This window comes from Trifolium pratense, linkage group LG3 (assembly GCF_020283565.1).
Source record: "Trifolium pratense cultivar HEN17-A07 linkage group LG3, ARS_RC_1.1, whole genome shotgun sequence".
Lineage (NCBI taxonomy): Eukaryota > Viridiplantae > Streptophyta > Magnoliopsida > Fabales > Fabaceae > Trifolium > Trifolium pratense.
Window position 1 is genome coordinate 12,069,792 of NC_060061.1, and position 26,456 is coordinate 12,096,247.

General features: G+C 31.9%; 1 protein-coding gene across 2 annotated transcripts; it reads left to right on the forward strand.

The window, feature by feature from the left end:
- Positions 1-11,799: 11,799 nt before the first annotated feature.
- Positions 11,800-20,180, forward strand: LOC123914332 (transcription factor TCP2-like). Of its 2 annotated transcripts, XM_045965443.1 has the most exons (4): positions 11,943-12,304; positions 12,451-12,523; positions 13,598-15,347; positions 19,939-20,180. In XM_045965443.1, the coding sequence occupies exon 3, from the start codon at positions 13,889-13,891 to the stop codon at positions 15,311-15,313; it is 1,425 nt and encodes a 474-aa protein (XP_045821399.1). In that variant the 5' UTR covers positions 11,943-12,304; positions 12,451-12,523; positions 13,598-13,888; the 3' UTR covers positions 15,314-15,347; positions 19,939-20,180. The 2 variants fall into 2 exon arrangements, with proteins under 2 accessions (XP_045821400.1, XP_045821399.1); XM_045965444.1 differs by lacking the exon at positions 12,451-12,523 and having other exon boundaries at positions 11,800-12,304.
- Positions 20,181-26,456: the final 6,276 nt, after the last annotated feature.

Below are 26,456 nucleotides of genomic sequence, written 5' to 3' on the forward strand. Positions count from 1 at the left end.
TGATTTATTGTTCAGATTTTTGAATTTTTCTTTGTTGTGCAAGTGGCCATTTCTTCTTTGGATTTTCATGCTCTTCAAATGACCACTTACTTGCACAACAAACTTTCAAATAAGACACTCACTCTAATCACCCACCAAAATTATCTACCAAAAAGACTTGTCCCATTCACACCTCCGAGTATTTGGATGTCTTAGTTATCCCCTAGTTTCGTCGTCCACCACTAGGAATAAACTCCAACATTAGTCTAAATCATTCTAAATTATTTGTGACTATAAGTGTTATGAATTGTTAAATCGTAACGTCATTATTTCTCAACAAGTTGAGTGATTGCTCTTCTCGCTCCGTTGATCACAGATTCAAAATACAACTACTAAAAAGTATTTATGAAAGAAATAGGTAATTCTGAGGAGTGAAAAACAAATTACCGTTTAAAATCTGCTTTTAAAATCTGAGCCGTCTGATCTTGATCAGACGGTCTAGATTGGATGACTGCATGCAATCAACTGCCCACAATCCAAATTCATCCCTTCCAAGTTCCGAGTATGAAGACCAATAAAGGTTTGTAGTTATTTTTTTTGAACGACAAATATATTATAATATAATAACGGTCTCTGCACAAGACGAACAAATGTCGGGAAAAACAGAATTACATGTGGAACACCAATAACGGTTTGTAGGTATATCTTGCTTTCTTTTCCTTCACCATCAATTGAAAATGACGCTTCAATCAATCAATTGGAAATTCAGCAATGATTCAGCAATAATTTTTGAGTTCAAATCCTTTCGGTATTAATTTTTATGTTGGACTGATTGATACATAATTCCTGTTTTGATTTTAAGTTGAAACTTCTACTAATAAACAGTGGGATTGATCTCCCTAACTAAATCGATTTTTAAACTAGATACTGAATTAAAAAAAGTTTATTAATACTACTAAATAACATAAAAAACTTCAACTAGTATTGTAAAAGTTACAACCATATTATACTAAAATTTGATATACCTAAAGAGTCGAGAATAGCAGAAGAGTCTGATTTTCATAACATGACGAGCTAATGTTTGAATGCCGATTAAAAATGCATCTATGTTTAGTATTCGATGCACCCCAGATACAATTGCCTCCGGTGCAGGGAGCTTTTAGAAAATTGAAAGGACAAAAATAAAATTGGTTGCTCTAATGTGATCTTTAAGTATAAGAGTTTTTTTTTTTTTCCTATTACCATTATTTTGGTATAAGTCTTCACTGCAGTTTATCAATGACTAATTTTAATCGGAAAACTTGTTGAACATATAGTGTGAGTTCTTTCCTCCCAACCTTTTTTTTCAATACGCAAGAGTCAGAAATAAAAACTCTGACTACTTGCTTAAAGGGCCCAAGACACTTAATGTTCAGATCAATTCATTGTTGATAAATATTGTAAAACATTTTAAACCATCAATTATAGTAAAAAAAAAATCAAAATATATAATTATTATTTCTTGGAATTAATTTGTGCATGCAATAGTTAAAAAAATGGAAAATGCTAACTAGTGCCCCCGGGACACTAGTTAAGGATACTAATTATAGTAAAATTACATTGAAACTTGTGTAGTCAATGTTTGTAAAGTATAAAAAGTGTCATTTCCAATGCAAAAATTGCTTTTTTTTGTATCCTTAACTAGTTAGCATGACCCTAAAAAAATTACTCGCGCATCCGATCAAATCATATCATGCTATTGATTTAGGTTAATTCCTGAAATATCTACTTTATGTAATTTGATCAAATCGATGTGTGTAAAAAAGTTTTAAAATACTATTATTTTATTAAAAGGAAAATGCTAACCTCACGAATTCGTCGAATCGTTTGAGAGAATTCAAGTTCGATTCATGAATGAAATAATTTGCTTTCAGACTTGACTTATCTTTCAATCGAACTCTAGATTATCAGAACCTTTTTCACTAAAAATCATATATTTAAAAAAACTGAATTTTATTTTTGATCGATACAATATATAAAAATATTGTTCAAACCCATATGAGTTGTCTTGATAGTAAAGACTTTAGATCTTGGAATGTGCTTCTCACAGGATCTTCGAGTCATCTCTATCAGTTCTTGTGTCAGGCCATTCTATACAATGAAATTAGTGTTCCTCGAATTAATCGTCATTAAGTCGGATATCAAATCTCAAAAAATAAGGGAAAAAGAAAAGAATATTGTTCACTTTACACGCACCATATTATAATGTCATGCGGGGATGGTCCTGACCACCTTATAAGGATTCCTCTGGCTATAGTCCTAGGCTCTGGCTACGTTAAATATTAAGGTTATATACAAACATGCCATGGCAAATTTTTGTAATTTATTTATTTTTTGACAACAAAGCTTAGTGTTTGTATATTAAACAAAGGCTTAGAGACAAAAGTAAACGAGGGCTAAAACAGCTTTAATATAGCTCATGATCTGTAATAGCCAAAAAGAGGAAGCATAATTGTGCCAAAATCTGTACCATTATTAGAATGACATATCATATCTGTTGATCATGTTGGAATAACTTGAGCAAAGGCTATATATATTATTATACTTAATAAAAAAATTCATCATAGCTTTTTTTTTAATTTTTAAAATCAAGTTATTCTCATTCACTATTATAGAGACTAGTATTTTAAGGTTATTGAAATTTATTTAAATGATTGTCATCTTTTAACAATTTTTTTATATGCACCACCGAACCTTAAATTAAATATTTAAATAATATATTAAGTTTTTATCACTTGTGTCATACTTCATAAATTCATCAAAAGTTAATTTAAGTCATGTGGAATCTGCATTAGTACATGTCTCTGAGTTTTTAACATAAAGTAGTGTAGCACCTATTTTATGAAACTTAATTAGGGATTAAGATATAATATAAGTAAAACTCTTTTATACATACATTCAATCAAATCACATCATAGTGTGTCACTTTTATAAATTAGTTTTTAAAATTTCTCAATAAAAATCTACTTAACATAATTTAGTTAGATGCATGTGTAAAAAATATTTATAATGTCAATGTATATAAATAAAATCCATAATTTAATTAAGGGGGCTGCTAAGTTAGTAAGGTGCACCTTTTCAGTTGGACCAAAATACCCATTCTTTTTATTAATTAACCAAATTACCATCAATGGACGCGGATCCAGTGTAGCGCGCGTACCGCAGTACCATGGTTACAGACTGTTGATTTCCATCAGACAACCAAGATCTGATCTCATCAAGACTGTCTGATCAATCAGACAGCCCAGATCATCCGAATCCATCAGATTCCAGCGCGTGCACCACACTGGATTACACCCTGGAGAGAGAAGAACCTACTTTTTAAAAGCAGGACACGTGCCGCTGTCTGATTGGCTGGGCGTGATTTTTTTCCATTTAATATTTTGAACTCAATTATTTCGTTGTAAATTAATTTTTTATTTATTTTTTTATACCAAAATTCATAATTTTTTTTTTCTACAAATAGAGACTTGGTTCGTTTGATTTGGACACAGAAAAAAAAACCCAATTTTTCATTACCTTAATCTCATTTTTCACTACCTTACATCAACTCACTGAAACCATTCTACCAGCAAAATGGTTTCAGATTACAACTCTCTGAAACCATTGTACCAGATAAATGGTTTCAGAAGCAAACACAATTAATAAATTACTCACTGAAACCATTCTACCAGTAAAATGGTTTCAGAATACAATTATGTGCAATCATTCTACAAGCTAAATGGTTTCAGAAGCAAATAACTAATAATCAACTTACTGAAACCATTCTACCAGCAAAATGGTTTCAGATTACAACTCTCTGAAACCATTGTACCAGATAAATGGTTTCAGAAGCAAACACAATTAATAAATTACTCATTGAAACCATTCTACCAGTAAAATGGTTTCAGAATATAACTATGTGCAACCATTCTACCAGTAAAATGGTTTCAGAAGCAAACATTAGTTTTTAATTACCGTTTTATCTCATTTAATTAACTAAAAATAGTTTCAGGTCTCCAAAAATTTCATAAAATATACCAAAAGTTCCAGAATATTATCTACTATTTTCCTGGTATAATGGTTTCAGTGAGTTGGTTGAGTGGTGCGTGTTAAATTACAACACACAAGTAACGTATTTAGTAGACAAAAAATGAGATTAAGGTAGTGAAAAATTGCGTTTTTTTTTTCAGTGTCCAAATCAAACGAACCAAGTCTCTATTTGTAGACAAAAAAAAAAATATGAATTTTGGTATAAAAATAAAAAAATAAAAAATTAATTTACAACGAAATAATTGAGTTCAAAGTATTAAATGAACAAAAATCACGTCCAGCCAACCATTGTGTGACACGTGTCCTACTTTTAAAAAGCAAATTTTTCTCTCTCCAGGTTGTAATCCAGTGTGGCGCAGGCGCTGGAATCTGATGGATCAGGATGATCTGGGCTGTCTGATTGATCAGACAGTCTTGATGAGATCAGATCTTGGCTGTCTGATGGAAATCAACGGTCTGTAACCATGGTCCTTCGGTACGCGCGCGACACTGCGTCTACTAATGGGTATTTTGGTTAATTAATTAAAATGAATGGGTATTTTGGTCCAATTAAAAAGATGCACCTTGCTAACTTAGACCTAACTAGGATCTAAGTTAGAAAACCCCTTTAATTAATGCTCGAATAGGTGGAGAATTTCAGTCTTTTCTAGACCAACACATTTTTTCATGCCCAATTCTTGATGCTCCAAAACACTAATAGTTTTTCTAAAATTTGTTATTAATACTCAATTTACTCTCAACATCATATATTATGTGAGAAAAACTAACTAATGTGTGTGTATCTTCACTAACTATATTGTCATCATCATTGTCATGAAATACATTTTGAGAGAACTAACATATACAAAGTGACACCAAATTGTATATGGTGGTGTTTATGATGATGCACAAGGAAATGTTGCACCATGTACAACCATTATTTTTTTATTGTATGCAACTTTTTTTGTTTTTTAAATAAATAAAAAATCAGCTAATACTTGATGCATATGACTAAATTTTGACCATTGGATTTAATTTTTTTTTAAAGTGAGCTAAGAGCATAATGACATTAAAGAGCCTAGAAAACATCCCAACTATAGGTTGACATCCTTTGTAGACCCTAATCATCTGCCAAGTGCTCATAATATTCATAATATATGTGGTGCAAGACATATATATATATAATTTAAAAATCATTGAATCCTAAGGTTATTTGGTCACTTATGTGTGTGGTGCAAGACATGTTCAAGTTATGCATGTTCAAGTTTTTTTAACGGCAAAATATTATTAATAATAATTGGTCTCTGTACAAGACGAAAAGAGATCGGGAAAAACGGAACTATAAGACAAAGACGTCGTATATAAACGGAACACCAATGATAAAGTTAAAAACATACATCACCTAGTACACAATCACCAGACCATCAATTCGATCCAACAAAATGTCATAAGACTCTAACTCTCGATCTCGAATCAAAAGTAATCGGTCTATCAGAATAAAAAAAAAAAAGCAGCAATGCCATGTTCAAGTTAAATTGTACCGTAGTCAATAAAAAGAAAATGGATTTGTGAGTGATCCTAGAGAAGGTGCAATGCCATGCCATGCGCCCATGCCAATGTGGTGTGTATATGGTATTGGAGTATCTATCATTTTTTTTTTATGCAAAGAGTATCTATCAATATCATCTAATCTAATCTAAGAGAGAGGTGCACGAAGACCGTGACACGTGCAATGGTTACTAGTAGTAATTTGTTTCTGGTAATATTTATCATCACTCACACTCACAGTGACTCGAGAACTCAGCCACGGCATAGTCAAAAACACGCAAATTAAGCAATCTTTGGATTGGATCTATATACTAACATTGACACGTGCCTATGCTCCCTTCTACAGTACCCTCTATCTCGAGCGTGTCACAAATCCATCACCCAACAAACTTCACCCCTCTTTCATCCTAACAATCACATTGAACCTCACAAAACAAACACACTATTCCCTCTCCCAACTTCTTTAGCTAACGGTATACACTAGTACTACTTAGGATTTGGTTTCTATGTAGGAGAAATTCAATTAACATCGGACAATTTAAATTTAAATTTTTTTATTGCATAATTTATACCCGCACACAATCCAAATTTATAGTATCGGTAAAAAAACTTGTATTATGTCAAACTAGTATCAACTCAATTCGATAATAAATTAGTTTGGATTAAGTTGAACTTAAGCTGGGTCTATAAGTTATTAGGTGTGCAAAAAATTTGGTTACCCATTTTAAATTTGGTTTACCCTAAATTAAATTTAGTTTAGCTAAAGTCTTCTGTTGAACTAGCATTGACAAGCATAGAAGTCATAGTTGGGCTGAGCAACTCCAAAATCAGCGCTACTAATTGAAAGCAAAGGTCATTTTTGCCGTAACACTGTGTAAAATTTCTCGTTCTACGTGATTATAAGCTTTTTTGAAGTTCACCTTCAAATAAGAATGTCAAACTTTTTGCCTAGTGTACTATCTCATTATCAATGAGAATGTCATCAAAGATCGAATGTTCCTTAATAAAACTATATTGAAAGTCATAAATGATCTCACAAATGCTTAATAGAGGATTTTATAAAAATAAATCCTTATGAGTTTAACTCTCTTTCAAGCTCTCAAAGCTTTTATCATTTAATTTCTCCAAATTCTCAAAATCTTAACATGAAATCATCCTCTTGGTTGCGATCTTCAGGATACCATTCGTCTTCTACTTTAGCAACCGTATAGGTACCGCCGAACCGGAGAAATCTTCTACTGTGCATCATAAAGAAATTTTCACAGTATTTTTCGATCCACATTCATTTCTAATGATTTACTCAATTGTTCCGTATACATGTGACTTGTTTTCATTGGTCGTTGGTTGAAAAACATCAAATTATTAAGATAGTATAGAAAAAACTATTGTAAAAGTATATTCTAAGTTTTTTTTTTTAAATGGAAAATCCAAGTTAATGTTATCTTATCTCTAATCTCTAATCTCTAATATAATAACCATGAAAAGATGCCCTATTTGTACTACAAATGGTTGGTCTCTCTCCAAATCCAATTGTTATTCTTGTTGCCAGCAAAGTTATGATAGCTAGTGGGTTTTTGCTGCATCCATATGGCCCATCGCATCAAGTGTTGTTCCTGCAACTACATACACCTTTCCACATGACACTCCAAAGAGACACATAATTGGTCGTACGGACAACTACACACTTTGCCTATTAATTAAATCATAAATGCTTAAATATGGGCTTTATTAATTCTAAATTAAAAGTAATCATCAAGATTATAAAACCCCAGTTTTTTTTAACTCTTTATACAGCCTTCTCTTTCTTCTTTAACCACCGCCGGCCCTAAAACTCTTTTTGATTTTCTTCTTCTTCTCTCACCCATAGAGGGGTGGTTTTAGGTCAATTTTTGGCCTCAAATCACCCCTTTACATTTTTTTCTTCTTGCTTTTTAATACAAATAAGTGATTTTCACATAGTTTAAGTCTTATAGTTTTGTTTTCATCTTTGCGATTTTATCCTTTGTTATGATTTTCAGTATTGTTGTCCCGTCTTAGTGCGGAGTATTGTTGTCCCGTCTTTGTGCGGTGTTCATTTGTTTCAGGTTTGAAGATTAAGGTTGATCCAGTGCAGATCCAATCAATGACTTTTGTACCATCAACGCTACAGATCCGGCGACATGAATGTTCCGGAAACTTCAATATAGTCAAATATGTAGGCTTTTGCAATATTCCGTTTGATGCTATTAACACGGATGCTGTGAGTTTGTTCGCAGATTCATCCTTTTTGTTTTTAGCGATTTTGATTTGTATTGCATCGATGTACTCTTATCAATTTGAATGAATGAATATCTTTTATTTAGTCAAAAAAAAAAAAAATTATAAAACCCCAAACCACTTTTTATCTTTCTAAAAATGGTTTTTAATCGAAGTAGCCCGGTTAGGTCTGAACTTCACATTCTACCCCTTATGATTACTGATTACAGTACTATCATTTTCATATTTTATTTCACAAAATTTACTATCGTTTTCATCTTCATTGAAATTATCACTGGATTTTTTTTATTAAATCTATATATACATATGCATACATCATACTATTCTTTTTGGGTACAATACTCGTATATTCATATTAATAATGTATGTGTATAATGTTTTAAAATGTTACAGTAAATTTTTTGAAAAAAATAATAGCTAATGTAAATTTAATTAAACTTTGCAAATGATAGATTAATAGGAATAAAAAGTTTCTAAAATTAGTCTTCAAGGCCTTTTATTATATGGGAGTAATGTAGTATAGTATAAACCTAAAAAGAGACATAATCTCTTCCAAGGTTAAACTGCCCTTTGAGCTCTACTAACAATTAGACTAAACTATTTCGGTTAAAATTTTACTGCTTCCATGAAGCACCAACAAAGTTTAAATGCACCAAAAGTGATAGAGGATTAATTAGATGCTAGTTAATTAAATAATTTAGATTTAATAAGATAGATATATATATATATATATATATATATATATATATATATATATATATATATATTAATCTTTGTTAATTGAACTTTATTTTAATTGTTGCTTAGTTGTTGAGTTTTTAGGCCTTTTATTCTATTACCCACTAATAGTACAATATATGTAGTCCTTATGACAATGGAAATCAATGAATGAAAATGAAAAAAAAAATGTCTTTAATTTTCTTAAATAGTTTTATTGCTCTTCTCCTAGTTTTAATGTAGAAATCCTAGTTTATAGACTTGGTAGGATTAACATCCTATCAAAAAGCTATATGTTTGTGTTAATATACATTATACATATTAAACATCTTACATTCATCTAATTAAATAAACACGGCAAAAATCCACATGTCCTAACTCAATTGATAAAAAAATGTCTAAATTATTAGACAAAATGTTATGATTTAAGTTCGAACTTTGGCTCCCTCACTTATATATGTAAATTTATGATGACTTTATCATTTCGTCTATATATGCAAAAAATAAACACGGTAAATTGTACCAAAAAAAGCACGGTAAAATATTTTTTTTTCGAGGATATAGTACTGATGATTATTATACAAACATTGAGAATATTTGAATTTTGTTCTTAAGGTTAACAAAATCAAACTCTTACCTTATCTTTTGAGCCGTGTTCCCTCCCGTTAATTTGTCAAATATTATTGTTGTAAGTTAATTATTATTTTTTTTTTTTTTGACAAAGTAACTTAATTATAGTTAAGAGGGTTTTTGTATGATAGTTAAAATTGTGCTTAAGGCAGGAAAATGAGTAATAGTACGTATAATCTGTGTTAGTTTAAAGAAGAATGTTAACATGTGCCTTATATGTTGGCACATATTAAGGAAGCAAAAATGGAAATTATTAAATGCTAACTTGTGTATTTTAACTTTTGAAGCATTAAATTTCTTGTATCATTAAATGTTGATTTTCTATATTGGGATATTTTAACATGTGCCAAGACCCTACTTTAAATTGGTGTTAATTTTTGGACTTATGTCATTTAGCGGGTCCCATTATCTTTAATTTATTGTAAGGAACTAGGTCTTTTAATTAATGCAGCTAGTCCTTTTACAAATCCATGCGTCGAGTATCGACCTTGCTAGAAGAATTAAAGCATCTTCAACTTGATTTATTGGAAGAATTGAAGATACTTTATATCTAAATAAACATAATCTAATTTAGGGGTGCTCGTGGTTCGGTTTGAATCGGTTTTGAGGCAAAAACTCATCCGATCCAAAAATAAATTCATTTGCGGTTTGGTTCGGTTTTGGATGACAAATAAAAAAAATCCGATCCAATCCGATCCAATATTATGCGGTTTAATTTGGATCGGTTTTTGGATATCCAAATTATAAATTGTAATTTTTTTTAATAAATATAAATATTATAAAAAACACTACAAAATAATAGTTTGACATTTTTGACAATATAAATATTAAGTTTGATGTAAAATATAACATATAATATATTGAAAATTAATATTTTGGAATGACAATTACCGATTATATTCGAAACATATAAAAAATAAAAAAAAATAGATTAAATTAAATTAAAATATAGTATTATCAAAATTTAAAATAGTTTAAATTAAACTAACATATAGTATTAACAAAATTTAAAATAAAAAAAAGTTAATGCAATATATATATTTATACTAATAAAAAGATAAATAAATATTAAAATATATGTATGCGGTTTGGTTCGGTTTGGATCGGTTTTAAGAAATCAATCCGAAATTCGATCCGATCCAGCGGTTTTCATAAAAGAACGTCCAAACACATCCAAAAAACTTCGACTTTTTGCGGTTTTCGGTTTTTTTGGATCGATTTTCGGTTTTTTATTTGGATTGGTTTGGATTTGAGCACCCCTAATCTAATTAAAGCATATATTTGAAAGTGTGTCACGATGCTTCTTCAAGTTGATCATCAACTAAATAAAAATAAAAATGAAGCTTCTTCAAGTGCAAGTAGTATAGTACCACCAAAAAACTATTGTGATGTGGGGATATATCATTAGACCCATGGGATCTAGTTGTTTCATAATGTAATTCATTCCTCCGTCTCTAAATATACATTCACGATAATGTGTTTGTATAAACAAGATATTCAATGTATGTTTAGATCGGTGACTAGTTCAATAGAATTACAATATAAAATCATTGTAATTTTAACAAAAAATTTACGTTTCAACAAAATTACCATGTCACTATTATTTTGTTAATCTCATTCTCAATTCAAATTAACATTCACTCAAATTGTGAAATGTGGCTAATGGTTGGGTGTAATTTTTGTAACGAAACCTTTATATGCGGAAAGCCGCAAATACAAACCTTGTTTTGAACAATGGACCAAATTTATAAGAGGGGACCATAACATGTAACATGAAAAATTTATGATAACTTAAATGTTAACACCTCAAATGGGTAGAATATATAAATGTACATATATGTGGCAAGCTGGTAGAGTATTAATTCTCGACATATTTATAGTCATAGTAAATGATTATTGATTAAAATGAATTGAAGTAATTTTTTTGGTGTTAAACTTTTGCTTCTTAGAGAAACGGGTTCTAAGTCACTAGGTTTGAATAGTATACTAAAGATCTTGAATTTGATCATCATATGATGGTGTCGCGTATCCCCTACAGTGTCAAGTTATCATTTATGATAATGAATCACTCTAGTTGTTTCCAAAGTTAAATTGGGTGGCTAACCTTATCACATAGTTTTGCTAGAGTGGATTTGTTCACAAATTTTATGGTCACTTTGTGAAAGGTTTCTTCTCGCATTTGAGATCTTGTTAGAAGTTTGGACATATATACATATAGGCTCTTTGGTTGTGTTTAATTGGCTCTTTAGTTTGCGTATCTTAAAATGCAATCGACGTGATTTTAGGAGAGTCGACAACACAACTCTTCACTTTCCGATGATAACTCTTCACTTCCCGATGAAAAGAACCTAGACTTAAATCCCAAAATTGTTCATTTGATAGATAATTCTAAAAAGGTCTTCTGCTCCCGACGAAAAAATTAGTCTCTCATAGTAGCAAAAAAGTTTACTATACTTCTAATCTCATATATAAATACAAATTCATTTTTAAATTCATTGAATAATTTATATAATCTATTTAATGCATTATTGTTGTATATATGAAACCAGCGAAAGTAAGTCATTAGAATACTTTGAAGTATCTAGTTGGATCAAAAATCATAATTACGGTATCTAAAATAATATTTGTCATGTAATACAATCTTCGATTATTTTTATAAGAGACACATGACTCAGCAAAAGTTATCGAATAAATACATCAACTTCAATCGATCTATATGTCTCTTATAAAAAGAGGGAGATTGATGATTGAATAGATAAGGTATTGAAGTAAATATAAGAGAAAAGGAGGGACAATTGTGAAGGAGATGAAAGAAGATACATACATAGATACAGTTTGGAACAGCACCGTGTCTGGCTTTTTCCGATAAGCTCGTTCATTGTTCCAATGGCGAGTTGAAACAAAACCAACTTCATTCATCTCTTCACCACCCTTTCTCTACCTATCACAAATCACACAATTCTCATATACCATCTTTTTTTCTTCATCACTTTCTTTGTATTTCTCAACCACTAAACTACCAACCCTAGAACATTCTTCTCTTGTGTTGTGCACCTCACTCTCTTTCTCTCTCACCATAGTTTACAACATGTTCACACAAACAAAAACAAAACAAAAAACAACTGTAAGTGTTAATCAAACCTCAACTTCTGCTAAAAAAAAAAATTGTTAACATGCTTATTTAAAGTTTTATTATTATCTTGAAGTTCTTCAAAAAATAGAGAGAGAACAAAAAAAAAACATAATTTTTATTTTATTTTGCATTTCAAGATACACCCTTTACAAACAAAGGAGAGACAATTTCAGAAATTGAGCAATTCCTGAAAATCAGGCAGCAAAGAAGGTCTTATCTCAAATTTTTGTCTTTAATTCCTTCTCCTATCACATGAAGCCACTTTGATCTTTTTCTTTGATTTTTGTTATAAATTTAAAATTTTATATTGATGGGTTTTTTTGTCTGCATAATGGGGTGTTATTGATCTGAAAAAGTATTGTCTTTTCCAATTAATTAATAAATGAAATGAAACCCCATTTTATGATTTTGTATTGTTTTTTTGTTTCAATAATGGAACCACAAGTGCACAGATCTGTGAGCTGTTTGAGGGACACTTCAGTTGTTTGTTGATTAATCAACAACTGGGTTTTTTTTTCTTTCTTTTCTGTCTTTTGTTTAAGAGCTTAACACCTGTCACAAACAAACTCCGACCAAACAAACATTGTTCTAAGTAATGACCTATTAGTACCCTTCAAAACCATTTTTTTAATCATTTTATTTTAGTGTTTCATTTCATTTAAAAAAATTGTTAATTTCAAAACCTTGTAGTAGTATATGTAGGGGTATAGTTTCTGCTTTCTAATCTAATGAAATAATGTATGCTAAGCTATAAATACTACTTACTAGCATACTACTCTGTCCCAAAATATAAGGGAAAATTGGTCAAAGAAAATTGATGTATTTGGTTAAAAATTTGGACTAGATACATCAACTTTGGTTGACCAATTTTCCCTTATATTTTGGAACGGAGGGAGTAAGCTATAAAGGGTTTTGCCTCAGATCGGTTACTCATCTGCAAATTTTACTGCTTTTTTAGCTTAAAAATAAGCTGAACGGTTCAGATCCATCATGGTAGTACAAATATGTAGGGCTCAAAGTTTATAGGTTTTTTGAGGCTCTATAAGCTATGTTGCTAAACATTGAGATTTTTTATGCTATGATATGATATAAGCTACTATGCTGTAAGCTAATAAGCTAAACAAAGTTAGATCTTATCTGTTATGTTGTGTGTAGTGTACTATATAGTGTATTTTAATTTTGGTTTTTGTTGTTAATTAATGCAATTTAATTATGATTGATAATGATATTACTTAAAAGAAGTTTTTAGGTTGGTTTTGGTTTTAATGGTTTTGAGAATTGCAGGAAGAGGTTAGCTTTTGAAAGAGTTTTCTGCTGCAAAACTGCAAAAAGCTAAACAAGGCCCTCCTGACTTGGACTGTGATATATCAGAGAGTAAAATAAGGTCTTTTTATCACTACATAGCCAAAACAGTTTCTGAATTTTCATCATCAATGCAAAGGACATATAGCTAAGCTAACCCCACACAAAGACACACTCTCTCTCTTTACCTTTGCAGAAAAATCAGAGATAAATAATAAAGAGAAAAAAAAATTAGGCCAAGTTGGTTTGTTTTTGCTAAGGCATGATTGTGATATGGAGGAGGATGAGATTCAAGCACAACATAAATTCCCTAGAGTTGGTAATGAAGATGATAATAATGGAAGAAGAGGAGATGTTAACAGGTTCAATAGTTGGCATCATTCTTCAAGAATCATAAGGGTTTCAAGAGCTTCTGGTGGAAAAGATAGGCATAGTAAGGTTATGACTTCAAAGGGTTTAAGAGATAGAAGAGTTAGGCTTTCTGTTACAACAGCTATTCAATTCTATGATCTTCAAGATAGACTTGGTTATGATCAACCAAGTAAAGCTGTTGAATGGTTGATTAAATCTGCTTCTGATGCTATTTCTGAATTACCTTCACTTAACAACTCATTATTCACTGATATTAATAATAATAATAATCAACTAAGTGAACAAGGTGTTGATTCAGTTCATGATGCTGAAATGGTTGTTGAGAATGGTGAAAATAATTATCATGGTCAGAATCTTTCTTTGTCTAAATCTGGTTGTAGTAGCACTTCTGAAACAAGTAAAGGTTCTGGTTTATCACTTTCAAGATCTGATGTTCGTGTGAGCCGTGTCAAGGCTAGAGAAAGAGCTAGGGAAAGAACAGCTAAAGACAAAGAAAAAGAGAATCATCATGACAATGTTAACCCTCATCAGCATCATCAACATCAACATCATAATGTGCACTCTTCAATTTCTCAAACAGCTTCATTCACTGAACTTCTTACTGGTGGAATCAACAATGCAGTTCCTACTACAAATAGTCCAAGAGGGTCAGTTGATGAACCTAGTTTCTTCAACAAAGCAAGACAGCAGCAGCAACAACAGCAGCAACAGCAGCAGCAATGGAGTTCTTCAGCACCAATGGATCATTACTTTAGTCCAATGTTTCTAGGATCTTCATCATCGAGAACACATCATCATCATCATCAATTAGGACATTCACTTCATGATCATCAATCAATGACAATGTCGTCGCCATTCAATAGTGGTGAAAACCATTCAGCAGATCAGAATCAGAATCAGCATCAGAATCATTTGCAGCATCAATTTGCATTTTTACCTGATCATATGATGCAAAATGTGGTTACTTCTTCTTCTACTCAACCAAGCGGGGGGGACAATGATTATAATCTAAACTTCACGATATCTTCGGGCCTTGCTGGTTACAATAGGGGGACCCTTCAGTCCAATTCACCGTCTCTTTTGTCTCATCTTCAAAGGTTTTCAGTTTCATCTTTAGATGGATCCAACAATCTACCATTTTTCATGGGAGGAGGAGGAGGAGCTGCTTCTGCTTCTCCTGCTTCAGCTTCACCTGCTCCTACTGCAATGGAGAGTAATCATAATCACAATCATCACCACCAGATTCAACACCATCAGTTTTCATCTGTATTTGATGGTAGCAGCTTGCAGCTCTATTCAGATCAGAAAGGGAAATCCAAAAACTGAGGACTTTCACTTTTCCTCCATTTTCTTCTTGCAGGTATGTCATAAAAAAAAAAATCTTTTCTTCTTTATTATATTACCCTTTTAATTTTTTCTATATTTGATATTTAATTTATTGAAATATTACTAGTACAATGTTTTTGTGTTGGATTCTCTCTGTTGATGTTATTGTTTGACCACATTTACTAGCTACATTGCATTTTTTTTGTTTGTTTGTTTGATTGTTTGATTTCTTCCTCAATGGTATACATGCCTGATGCCTTGGCTTTGGTAAACCATGAAGTGTCATTATTAAATACTATATTTTGTGTATCTTGATTTGAATGTTTTTGGATTTACTGGTTGTGTGCAAATACCATGACTATGAGTGAGAGAGGTGTTTAGTTTTTGTTTCTAGGTAAAATAAAATCATAAAGAGTAATATTATTTTATTTTTTTCTGCAAAAAGAGTAATATTATTTGAACATTCAAAAATTGACAACCTTACCTAATACCGTATAAAAATATATTATTTATAATTATTAATGTGACTTAAAAAGATTTTGTAAAAAAAAATGTGACTTAAAAAGATATAAAGAAATAATTACAATAAAATCGTATACACATATACTCCCTTTGTCTCAAAATTAGTATTACTTACGAGAATAATTTTTTTTTATTACTATATGCATTATAGATGTAATTTAGTGAATATATTATTTTATGTTTTCAAGTAGTTTCACACAGTAATAAATATCATTTATTAATTTAAGATCGAACAATTTAAATTACATAATCAAATTATATAATAAAATGATCTCAGCCGTCGATTTAAATCGAACGTCTGAGAACTGGAACTGTGTAATGCACTTGCAGAATACAGTATTGGACAACTAAAAAGTTTTGAACATAAAATTTGTGAATCATAAATGATATTGCAGAGTAAATAAAGACAAGTCAAGCATAAAATTATGTATTTAGTGAGTGGTGTCTTTTTGTTTGATTTGATTCATGATCCTGCATGAATTGGCGTGAATAGGGTTGTATTGGCTGGTTGTCTCCTTATTTGTGCTCTTATTGGTTCCCTCCTAAATAGCATGTCAGTCAGGGTATAGTATTTCATGTGCCATAACACATACACCATGTGTTAGTCACTCACTTGGTTAGGGTAATGTAATGTTAATTAATGGCCAAATTGAATCACTAAATGCCCTTTATTTTCCATCTTAGCAGTAAGTAGTATAAGGTCTGTGTGTGTGTGTGCACATGACATGACCCTGATTCTCTTATTAATTGTCAGGTACTGCAAGCTAGGGAAAAATAGTGTGTGAATAGTAATTAATAGGGTATAGGTAGGAGTCCCATGATGGAGGTTGAGATGGCTTTTTCATAAAAAAATTCACTATGCTTGGAAGGTTCATGCACGTAGGTAGTAAACATTTCACTACTGACACTCACATATGGGAGAAACAGGCTCTCAAACTAGCTACCTATAGCCCATTTAATAATTGAAAGCGAAAGTATATTTACTACTATACTTTATGATTGTATCATTTTTTGTTGTTAAAAGTTTCAATTTATGAGCTACCTAGTGGAAAATGTCTTAAAATGTTGGGTTTATATGCTAAGTTACATACAGTATACACCAATTTTGCCTAAAAAATAAATATAAATAATAAGAATAATATATAACCATTTTGAGATCATATTCTTTATGAAAAAATTAAAATAAAAACTTCTTGTTTTAAGTTTTAACTCCCTTTAATTGGGGGCACTTAGGTTTGTAACTTGGTTCTCTTGAGAAGCCAGCATTGGGACTTTGAATCATGGTAGTTTATAAATGACATAAAGCTATAATAATAAATAAATGACAATCTTGGGACTATTGTGTTTTCATGAACAAGGGTCAGAGTTTAAATTTAAAAGATATTAGTAATAATTAATGTCACTGTTTATTAATAATAATTTTTTTAATTTAATTAAAAAAATACTAAACTAACGAAGACCCCAAGATTAAATCACCCAAGACCAAAGCAAAGCATTTAAAAGAAACTTTTTATTAATTTTTTTCAATAAATAACCATACATTTACTTGCATAGAAAAATAATTGTTTCTATTTAACATAAATCAGGGTAAGAATGGAATTTTAACAATTAATATTTCTTTTGAAAATTGATCTATATATTTCATAATTAGAACTTAAAAATCACAATGGGATGTACAAAAAAAAAATCACAATGGTATCTTAAACAAGACCAACGGTAGAAACTGTGTGAAAAATTACTGCAAGCAATCTATTTCAGGTCGGCACAAATTCCAATATGCTAGTCCAATCCAATTTTTATGAGCTAAATGAGTTAGGTCAAAAAAGCTCTAAGTTTATTTTCTTTCAAAAATATTAAACTCTTTTTTTTTTTTTTTATTTAAGATTAAACTCTTTAATAATAGTAGTACAGTAATATCCTTTTCTATTGCCTTTGCAATACTTGTAGTTACCTGTGCATTGCACGAGCTGAAATACTATGTGTAGTTTACTAGCATAGCCTACAGTAATATACTATTTTTTTTATGAAACAGTTATATACAATATTAATAGTTCTTTTTAGAAAATGAGTATTTAAAAAATTTACTGTAATAAATATATCTAATAATTTAGAAATCACTTTTTTTTTTCTTTCTAAAGAGCGATTATATTGAGAGATAGAGGGAGTAATATTTATTGACTTATGAATTTTGACCAAAGTATCCTCTACTCCCAGTGATGCAGCATTTATGTAGGACAAACTTATAGTGCAATGGGCACCCTTATAGGTAGTATTTTGTTTTACAGGACTCTTATAAGTATTCTTATATACATGCATGGAATAGGTTTATTAGAATTTCATTGCTTCTAGACATATATGCATAGTCAAAGGTTCATCCTTGGTTCCAAAATAAGTGATTAGCAACTCAACTCTAATACCTTTTCTCTTTGATTTAGTTATCTTAATTTGATGGTTTTCTCAATTTAAGATCAAGTATTCAAGTTTATCTTAACATCTGTACCTAGTTGGATCTTTATGACCCTTATTGAGAGCACAATTGTGTGCTCCAACTTTAACCTAGCAACTCCTATATGTGTAAATGATTACTAAAAAAGTTGAAATAATAGCAGAAATTTAGAGGTGGAAGTAAAACAAAAAATTTCTAATTTCATCCCTAGATATTAGAGATGTTAAATTTGGTGATGATAATTTTGTATTTTGTTGTCCTGTCAAGACAGCTGTTATCGTTAAATCGAGATCAAACCGTCCGAATTTCAAATTTTGTATTTTGTTAATTTTTAAAAAATATATCAAAATCTATATTGAAATTTGAACCGACTAATCTCGATTCTATTTGATCTTACACACCCCCGGAGACTCTGTCACACCCTAGATATATACTTCCTCCATCCCAAAATATAAGGGAAAATTGGTCAAAGAAAATTGATATATTTGGTTAAAAATTTGGACTAAATACATAACTTTTTTTTACTAATTTTCGCTTATATTTTGGGACAGATGGAGTATAATATATGTATGGTATCATAAGTTTGTTGTGATAGTGGTAAAATTTTAAAATCTCAATGTATCATTTTTGTTGTGTAAACCAAGGTTTTAAATTGCGGTTGCGGTCGTGGATGCGGTTGCGGTTGCAGGTATTGCGATTGCGGCTAATGCGGACACTGCGATGCAATTGCGGCCGTTGCGGCGTGAAATAATTTTTTATCCGCACAAACACAGAAAAAATACTATAATTATTGTAATTCCTTATATATCTTTTACTTATAATTCTATATAAATTTTAATTCATTTTTAAGTCATCCAGACATAAGAAGACAGAAACTCTAAAATGAAAGGACATAATGGAAAAAATAAAGGTGAGATTCTCTGAATTTTTACGAAAAGGAATATTGGATTGAACCGTTGCGGCCGTTGCAGTCAAAACTCCGTTGTGTTGCGGTGAAATGCTGTTGCGTTGCGGTTGCGTTGCGGCATCACGTGTGATTTGAGTTCACACCGCAATTGCGGTCCGATGCGGTTGCAGTGCCTACCGCATCCGCAATATTGCGGCCGCATCAGGTGATGCGGTCCGCAATTTAAAACCTTGGTGTAAACCACCTGCTTCATTCAAGAAAGATTTGCAAAATCATTGGGGAATTCTTCAAAATCTAGAGATAGAAAAAGGCTAGTCACTTCTCTAGACTATTTTGTAGTGAACTGTAGGATATAAATATTGAGCAACATGGTGCTAGTTTAGTAGGGTTCCATGGAACAGAAAATATGGAGAATGACTTTGTTGGAGTGTCCATTTGCATATATAGTTTCTTATTTCAAGGAACTAAATGATAAGATATTAAAGTTACAGTACTGAAATCTTGTATGGTTAGTCACTATAAACTGGCCAGCAAATTTATAGTGATCATATTATTACTGAACTTACTTACCTCGTGGCCGAACTCTGGACCCTTCTCTTAGAACCATAGGGTTAATGCCAAAAGTATTATTACTGAGCCTGCTTAATGTGTAACTGTTTTACTTTTATATAAGTATTTGAGTTGTTAATACTTAATACCATATGTTATTAATTTGAATTCTCTTTTGTTCTTTGGTGTCCTTTGATGTAGGGTAGGGACTTCAACAAAATGGAGTACTAGCTGCAAGATGTGTACCAATTAAAGCTTTGCATTAACCAAAACAGTTGATATTGCTAGCTGTTGGCATCAAGTGTTGTATTTTTCTTCTTGTGGGATCATTTTTAAGTCATTCAATTTGATTCAGTATTTTTAGATATAATGAAATTATATTCATGTATGTGTGCAAAGATCATTGTGTTTTGGAGAAATGTAAAAGCTACTTTGACATCTAATTTACTTTCTGCCATTATTTTTACATCATTGCTGGGAAAAAAAAGAAGCTAAATCTTCTATAATTTCTAAGCAGAATCAACGCCTTAACTTTTTTGGTTTCTTGTTGAGGTTTATTTTCAATATAAAATCTTGAATTTATAATCTTTACGCGATGTAATTGGGAAGAGTGGAGTAATGATTTACTTTCGAGGTTTTAATTGCATCTTGTTTGTCTATAGTAATGAAATTCGCGTATAGAGAAATTCGAATTACGGATTCAGAAGTGGGAGGCCGCCAAACTCAACCTCTTCTCGAACTTTTAAATAACTCTCAGAGCATGTGGTTGGATCAATCACTTTTTATACTGTAAATGAACCAGAAAATATCATAGACTGCAGATTATCATTTCTTTTTGGTCACTGATCATATGTGTAAGAAATTGACATTGTTGATAGGAGTAAGATTTTGGTTAAGTATAACATATTGATTTAGTCTAGTAATAAATAGACAGGTCTTGAATATGATTATACGAGAGATCTCGAGTTTGAGTCAGTTAGGGTCTTTAGAAGAAGGTAAGTGTAAATATCTTTAACAGTGTTTTTTGAGTTTTAAGGTCTTTCTGACCTTGGAAAAGAATTTTAGTTAAATGATTATTTTGAAACTTTAAATTAAATTAAGAATGTTCCATAGAATTCTCATTGAATTATTAGTAGGGTGGAATGTTTTTAACATAGAAAAATGTTAACAATTCCGTGACATCAAATTGTGGTGCAAAGGTGAATCTAAGTTTGAGCTGAAAAGTACTTGTGTGGGGATAAAATATGCTCCTGCTGCCTATATAGACAAACAACCTAGAACCAATAGTAAACATGCATGCATAATCGGTCCCCACTCACTAATGTTAATTAAAAAAATCCATTGATGTTCAGTTTGAGTGCAAAGAAACAGTTTTATAAAAGTACAGATTGGAACTGTCTATGGAAATGGATCCACCAACACCAAACTTTGTGAATATAATGATACAAACAACAGATTCAGTAGAAAGACTTAAAACAAAGGACAAGGATAAAAGGCCAATAATTTAAGGACATTAACTTTGCATAACAATGCTCCATTTAATCAAGAACCACACATTATAAACTTTTTTAAATGTGGCATTCAATATCTTCAAAACAAAATTACTGGCTAGCTAATTAATTTGTTTGTATATGCATGTACTAAATGTTTCTTGTCCTACCCAACCCTGATAGAATAATTATATATTGATACAAAAAAACTTGGAATAACTGCTCATAGTGTGAACTGAAAGAAATTAAGCGTATGTTTGGAACCGCGATGGGAGGGACCTGGGACACACTTTTTCCTGAAGCAAGTGGTAGCTTCTTGTTTTCCGTGGTGGGAGGGGCCTCGACGCACGGCTGGCTGCGGTGGATAGAAGCTAAACCAAACACACTAAATAAATGAATTGTAGAATTTTGTGTGATCTGATCAGGAATATACAACACTGACACTAGGAATAAGTGATTTCAATGACCTGGATACATTTTTTAATTTCATAAATTAATATAATATGGTAAATTTTAGTAGTTTCTTTTGGTTCATGTATAATTATAAAACAACATTTGTGAGTCCATGAGATATCCTTTTCCAAACAAAAATAAAATATATAATTCACAGACCATTCATTCATTCATTATATGGTTAACCATACACGACTCGACCACAACGATCACATGCACTAGGGCCAGCTGCAGGAGCAGCATCTTTTTGTTGGGGTTGATTGCAATGTAAGTTCCATATTGCTAATGAAGAAGAAAAAAAAGGTCAAAGAAATTATATTGAAGAAGTTCCACATCGCTTAGAATTGTGAAGCAAGGGGGAAATCAAAGCTATATAATGGACCTAAGTTCTTTGTTTGTAATTGCACCAGTCAGTAGCACTTTAAGCTTATATCTGATTTTTTGTTTTTCTCTTGTACTCTTGTATTAGAGGGTTGAGAGATGTAGTTAGGTATTTGCTTTGGAGAGTGTGGGTGTATTGGGGGCCAAGGGAAGGTTGAGGGTAGTCTATGTGTTGTAACAATTTTCACATAGTGTTTATTCTCTGGTTGTCGGTTTTGACAATGACCGTGGTTTTTTTCTCCGATTTGGAGTTTCCACGTTATATTCTTGTGTTGTTGATTGTGTTCTTTTATTTTCTCTATGCCGGTTTTTCCCAACAACTGGTATCAGAGCTCTTGGTTTGATTCAGGAGGAGGGAGTTCCGATGTGAAGTTTAGGCTAGAGAAAATTGATGTTTGGCTTGTAGAAAATCAAGTCAAGGATGTGTTGATGCAATCAGGGTTACACAAGGTCAGCCTGGAGAGGCGGTGATAATAATACTCAACATTAGTCTGGAGAGGCGGTGATAAGAATACTCGGCTTACGTCTGAAACAACAACTTATTATGAGGATGCGGAGGTGCTAGTGGAAGTTGGGAATCAGTGGAGTGTTGAGTCTTGGACTTTGGAAGCTCCTATCACATGTGTTTGAAGAAGAAATACTTTTGAATCTCTAGAGCTAGTTGAAGGTGGAGTTGTTCATCTTGAAGACGGGAAAACTTGTAAGGTTCAAGGTATGGGTGAGTTTCTTTTAACATAATAATGCGAGGTATTTTCTTGAACTTTGATGCATAGATAGTAGGTAGATACTTGTTAGATAGTTCTACTATTATTGGTTATGCATCTGTTACTAGTGGTGATTCTCATGTTTGGGTTAAGTTGTGGATCTTCGGGTGGGTACTTGTTAGTGACATGAGTTTAGTTGGACTAGTGAAACAAGGTTTACTAGGTGATGTAACTAAACTGGAATTGTTGGAGCCTGTTGAAGTACAAAAGTAAGTATGTTTTTATCGTCTCCACAGGGACTGATGCGATATCAATGCCGTTCAACAATCAATATACTTTTAAGTAAAGTGGTTTCAAGATGTTTGTTTGTGAAAAGTTACGAAAACATGAAAGTAGTAACGATGTTTAATTTGACAGAGAGATTAAATTGCTGGGATTAAACTTCAACTACTCATTCATACATATTTCCTTAATCAGTTACACATATTCAAGCTACTTATCAATATCATCACGTATTTACTCATCGAACGTTTCCGTCCCCAGATAACGTCGAGAAATCTATTAAACCTATCAAACCCCGATCCCTCGGGTGCTTAATCGATCCAATAGCATTAAGTTCCAATACTTTAAGTGAATATTAAATCTAAGTCTATTCCTAGATCTTAGCTTTTAATAGATGTTATCCTAGAGCAAGATTCAAAACATATATTCCTATACTATTTCAAATCCAAAGATGAAAACAATAACAACAAGGATAACATCAATATTGATTTGTAACTAGAATATATATAACACCATGATCAAGAAAAACACATACTAATAGAGTAATTTACATTCAATCCCAACAACAAGAGAAATTAGTTACCCATATTCATAAGAACTTTACAAAAGATTAAGAAGAAAAGAGATGAACAAACATTACAATGATGATTCCTCAACTATTGTTGTGTATCCACCTCCAAAACCCCTTGAATCTGCCTCCTAGGTCTCTCCTTGATGAATTTGAGTGGTGGGAATGGTATTTTTTTGTTTTTCTGCATCTGATATCTATTTATAGTGAAACTGGATTTTTAAGTTGGCCCAGCCAGCTATAGCTGGCTCAGCCAGCTACCTTACTTCATAGCTGGGTTTGCTAACACGTGTCATCTGAGTCACCTCCCAGCTCTTCTGGCTTTCTCTGGCTGGAGCCAGAAATGTTTTGCCAATACAACAGGGTCTGTAGCTTTCTCTGGCTTAAGCCAGAAACTCTCTGCCAATTCAACAGGATCTGTAGCTTTCTCTGGCTTAAGCCAGAAACTCTCTGCCAATTCCACCAGATTTCTAGCTTTCTCTGGCTTTCTCTAGCCCAGCCAGCATATATCAGTTCCATAAAAAATTCAACTTTAAGTACAAAAACCTGTCAAAATGATTGGGATTAAAGATAAACTAACCAAAATTAGATCAACACATATATGTACAAGTTCTTATGGACTTATATACACAAATCTTGCAAAATAAGTCAATAAGTGCATAAATTATATATGTAAAATTACTACTTTTTGGCACTTATCAACTCTCCCCAACTTAGGACTTTGTTTGTCCTCAAACAAAAGGTAAATTCAAAACATAAACAAGCTCAAAATTTACAATCTCAAGAGTGGGTTTGTGATCAATCAAAGTTTGAAAGGCTTCTTCTTTTAACATGAGTAAAACAATCTCAACTAAAGACTAATCCTCAAAATATTCAAAGAAACAAAGCATGATCATGAAGTGATTGTTATGCCTAAGCAAAATTCTCAACATTCTTGTCAAACAATTAAGATTCATGTGTTACCTCAAATTCCTCACAACTATATCACTCAAGGGCAAGTGTTTCACTCAATCCAAGCAATGTGCACGTAACAATTCAATTCAAACATTCATCCAAGCAATATCACAAAACATGCTATCAATCGTGGATCACTAAGGACTTCATAAAACTTGTAACGGGGCTGGGCTACAAAAATTCATTGTTTTTCTATGGATTCAAAAAGCCTCAAGGATAAGAGAGCATAAAACTTGCATAATTCCATCTCATGATTCATTCACTCCCTTTCACTTTCTCCTCTTTCTTTTATGGTGATTCTTTTGTTCTGACACTTCTTCATAAAACTTGTTTTCTTTTCTCATTTCTTTTGAATTTCAATTGTGTCATACAACTCTTTTTCAACAATTTTTTTTCTTTTCATTTTCAATCACCAATTCAACTACTTTTTCAAACCAATTTATTTATTATTCTTTCAACCTACTTCTCCCCAACTTGAATCTTGACATAACCCTTAATGAAATACAATTGCTCTCTTATCCTAAGACAAGGGTTGAGTAGTTGTTTTTCTTTTCTTTTGGTTTCAGGGTTTATAAAACAAACAATTTTTCAAAATTTAAGGCTCAAAAGGGGACACAAAAGATCACTATCTCACAAGGTAGGTTAAATTTGGTCAAGTAGTTATCACTCAAAAAGAAACAAGGCCTTGATCATATCCACAACATCAAACACATCAGTGACAGCAAGATTAAGTTAAAATCAAACGAGCATACACAATTACCGGCTCTCAAATATTTATGTAAACAATGGAAAGTTCACACATTCTCACCCGGCTAGATTGGATAACACAAGCTTCCATCATGTTCAACAAAAATGATGAGAATCATCTTAGGACAAACAACACAATTCAAGAACATGTTAAGTTCCTAAGCATATTTCAAACATTGATCAAAAGTTGGCATAAAGCTCTATAAATCAAAATTATCATGTTTGCTCATTGGTTTACCACAAACTTGTCTTTCGAATCTTCAAAGCAAGTGAGCTTGTTTAAAATGACCATAAAACATTCAAAATAAACTAATTAAACAATAAAGAAGTAAATGACCGAAAGCTTTTAAATTTTCACTCAGTTTTGGTGAGCTTTTCATTCATCTACACATCTGCTCAGCATCATCACTTGCATCACCCTCAACACCAGCAACAGGCCAATCAACATAAGCCAGAAACTTGAGATTCATAGTGGTGGCTGGGCCACCAAATTGCTGGCTAGGCCAGAGTAGCAGAAAACAAAATTTTCCTGCATAATTTCTTGTGCATAGCTGGTCCAAAATCATTCCTTTCTTTGAACACACAAAATTCATAATAAAAACATAAATTACTTACAAAATTGGGTTGCCTCCCAACAAGCGCTTCTTTTACGTCACTAGCTTGACGCCTTTTTGGTTAGGGTGGCCAAAATGAGACGGAAAGCACATCATCCGTCTTTTTCCTTTGATTTGGGAGGTACTCCATGAATTTAAGATATAGATGATGCGGAGTCCATATCCTCCCCAATTGCTTCTTGTTGAACAAGACACAAATTTCATCTATGACTCGATCAATCTCCGCCTTGTTCTTCATCTCCTTCTTTTGTTCACATGATTCTTCCTTGTTAACTAATCCTTCATTTTCTTCTGCTACCATCATCATTTTTTCATTATCAACAGTATTGGCCTCCACAGTACATGGAAAATCTTGAGGAAGTTCTACGTCGTGTGGTGTCTCTATTTTTTTCATTGTTTTCTCTACACCACATCCATCACACATTTTTTCTTCCTCATTTTTTTCAACACCTTCCACACTCCCTTTACATTCCTCATTTAGAATATTATCTTTCTCGTCAGGAATAGTTTGAGTGTTGGTTTGGAT

What these genes read in the sequence shown, in the direction of transcription:
- LOC123914332 (XM_045965444.1), top strand. Translation starts at nt 13,889, where the DNA reads ATGGAGGAGGATGAGATTCAAGCACAACATAAATTCCCTAGAGTTGGT.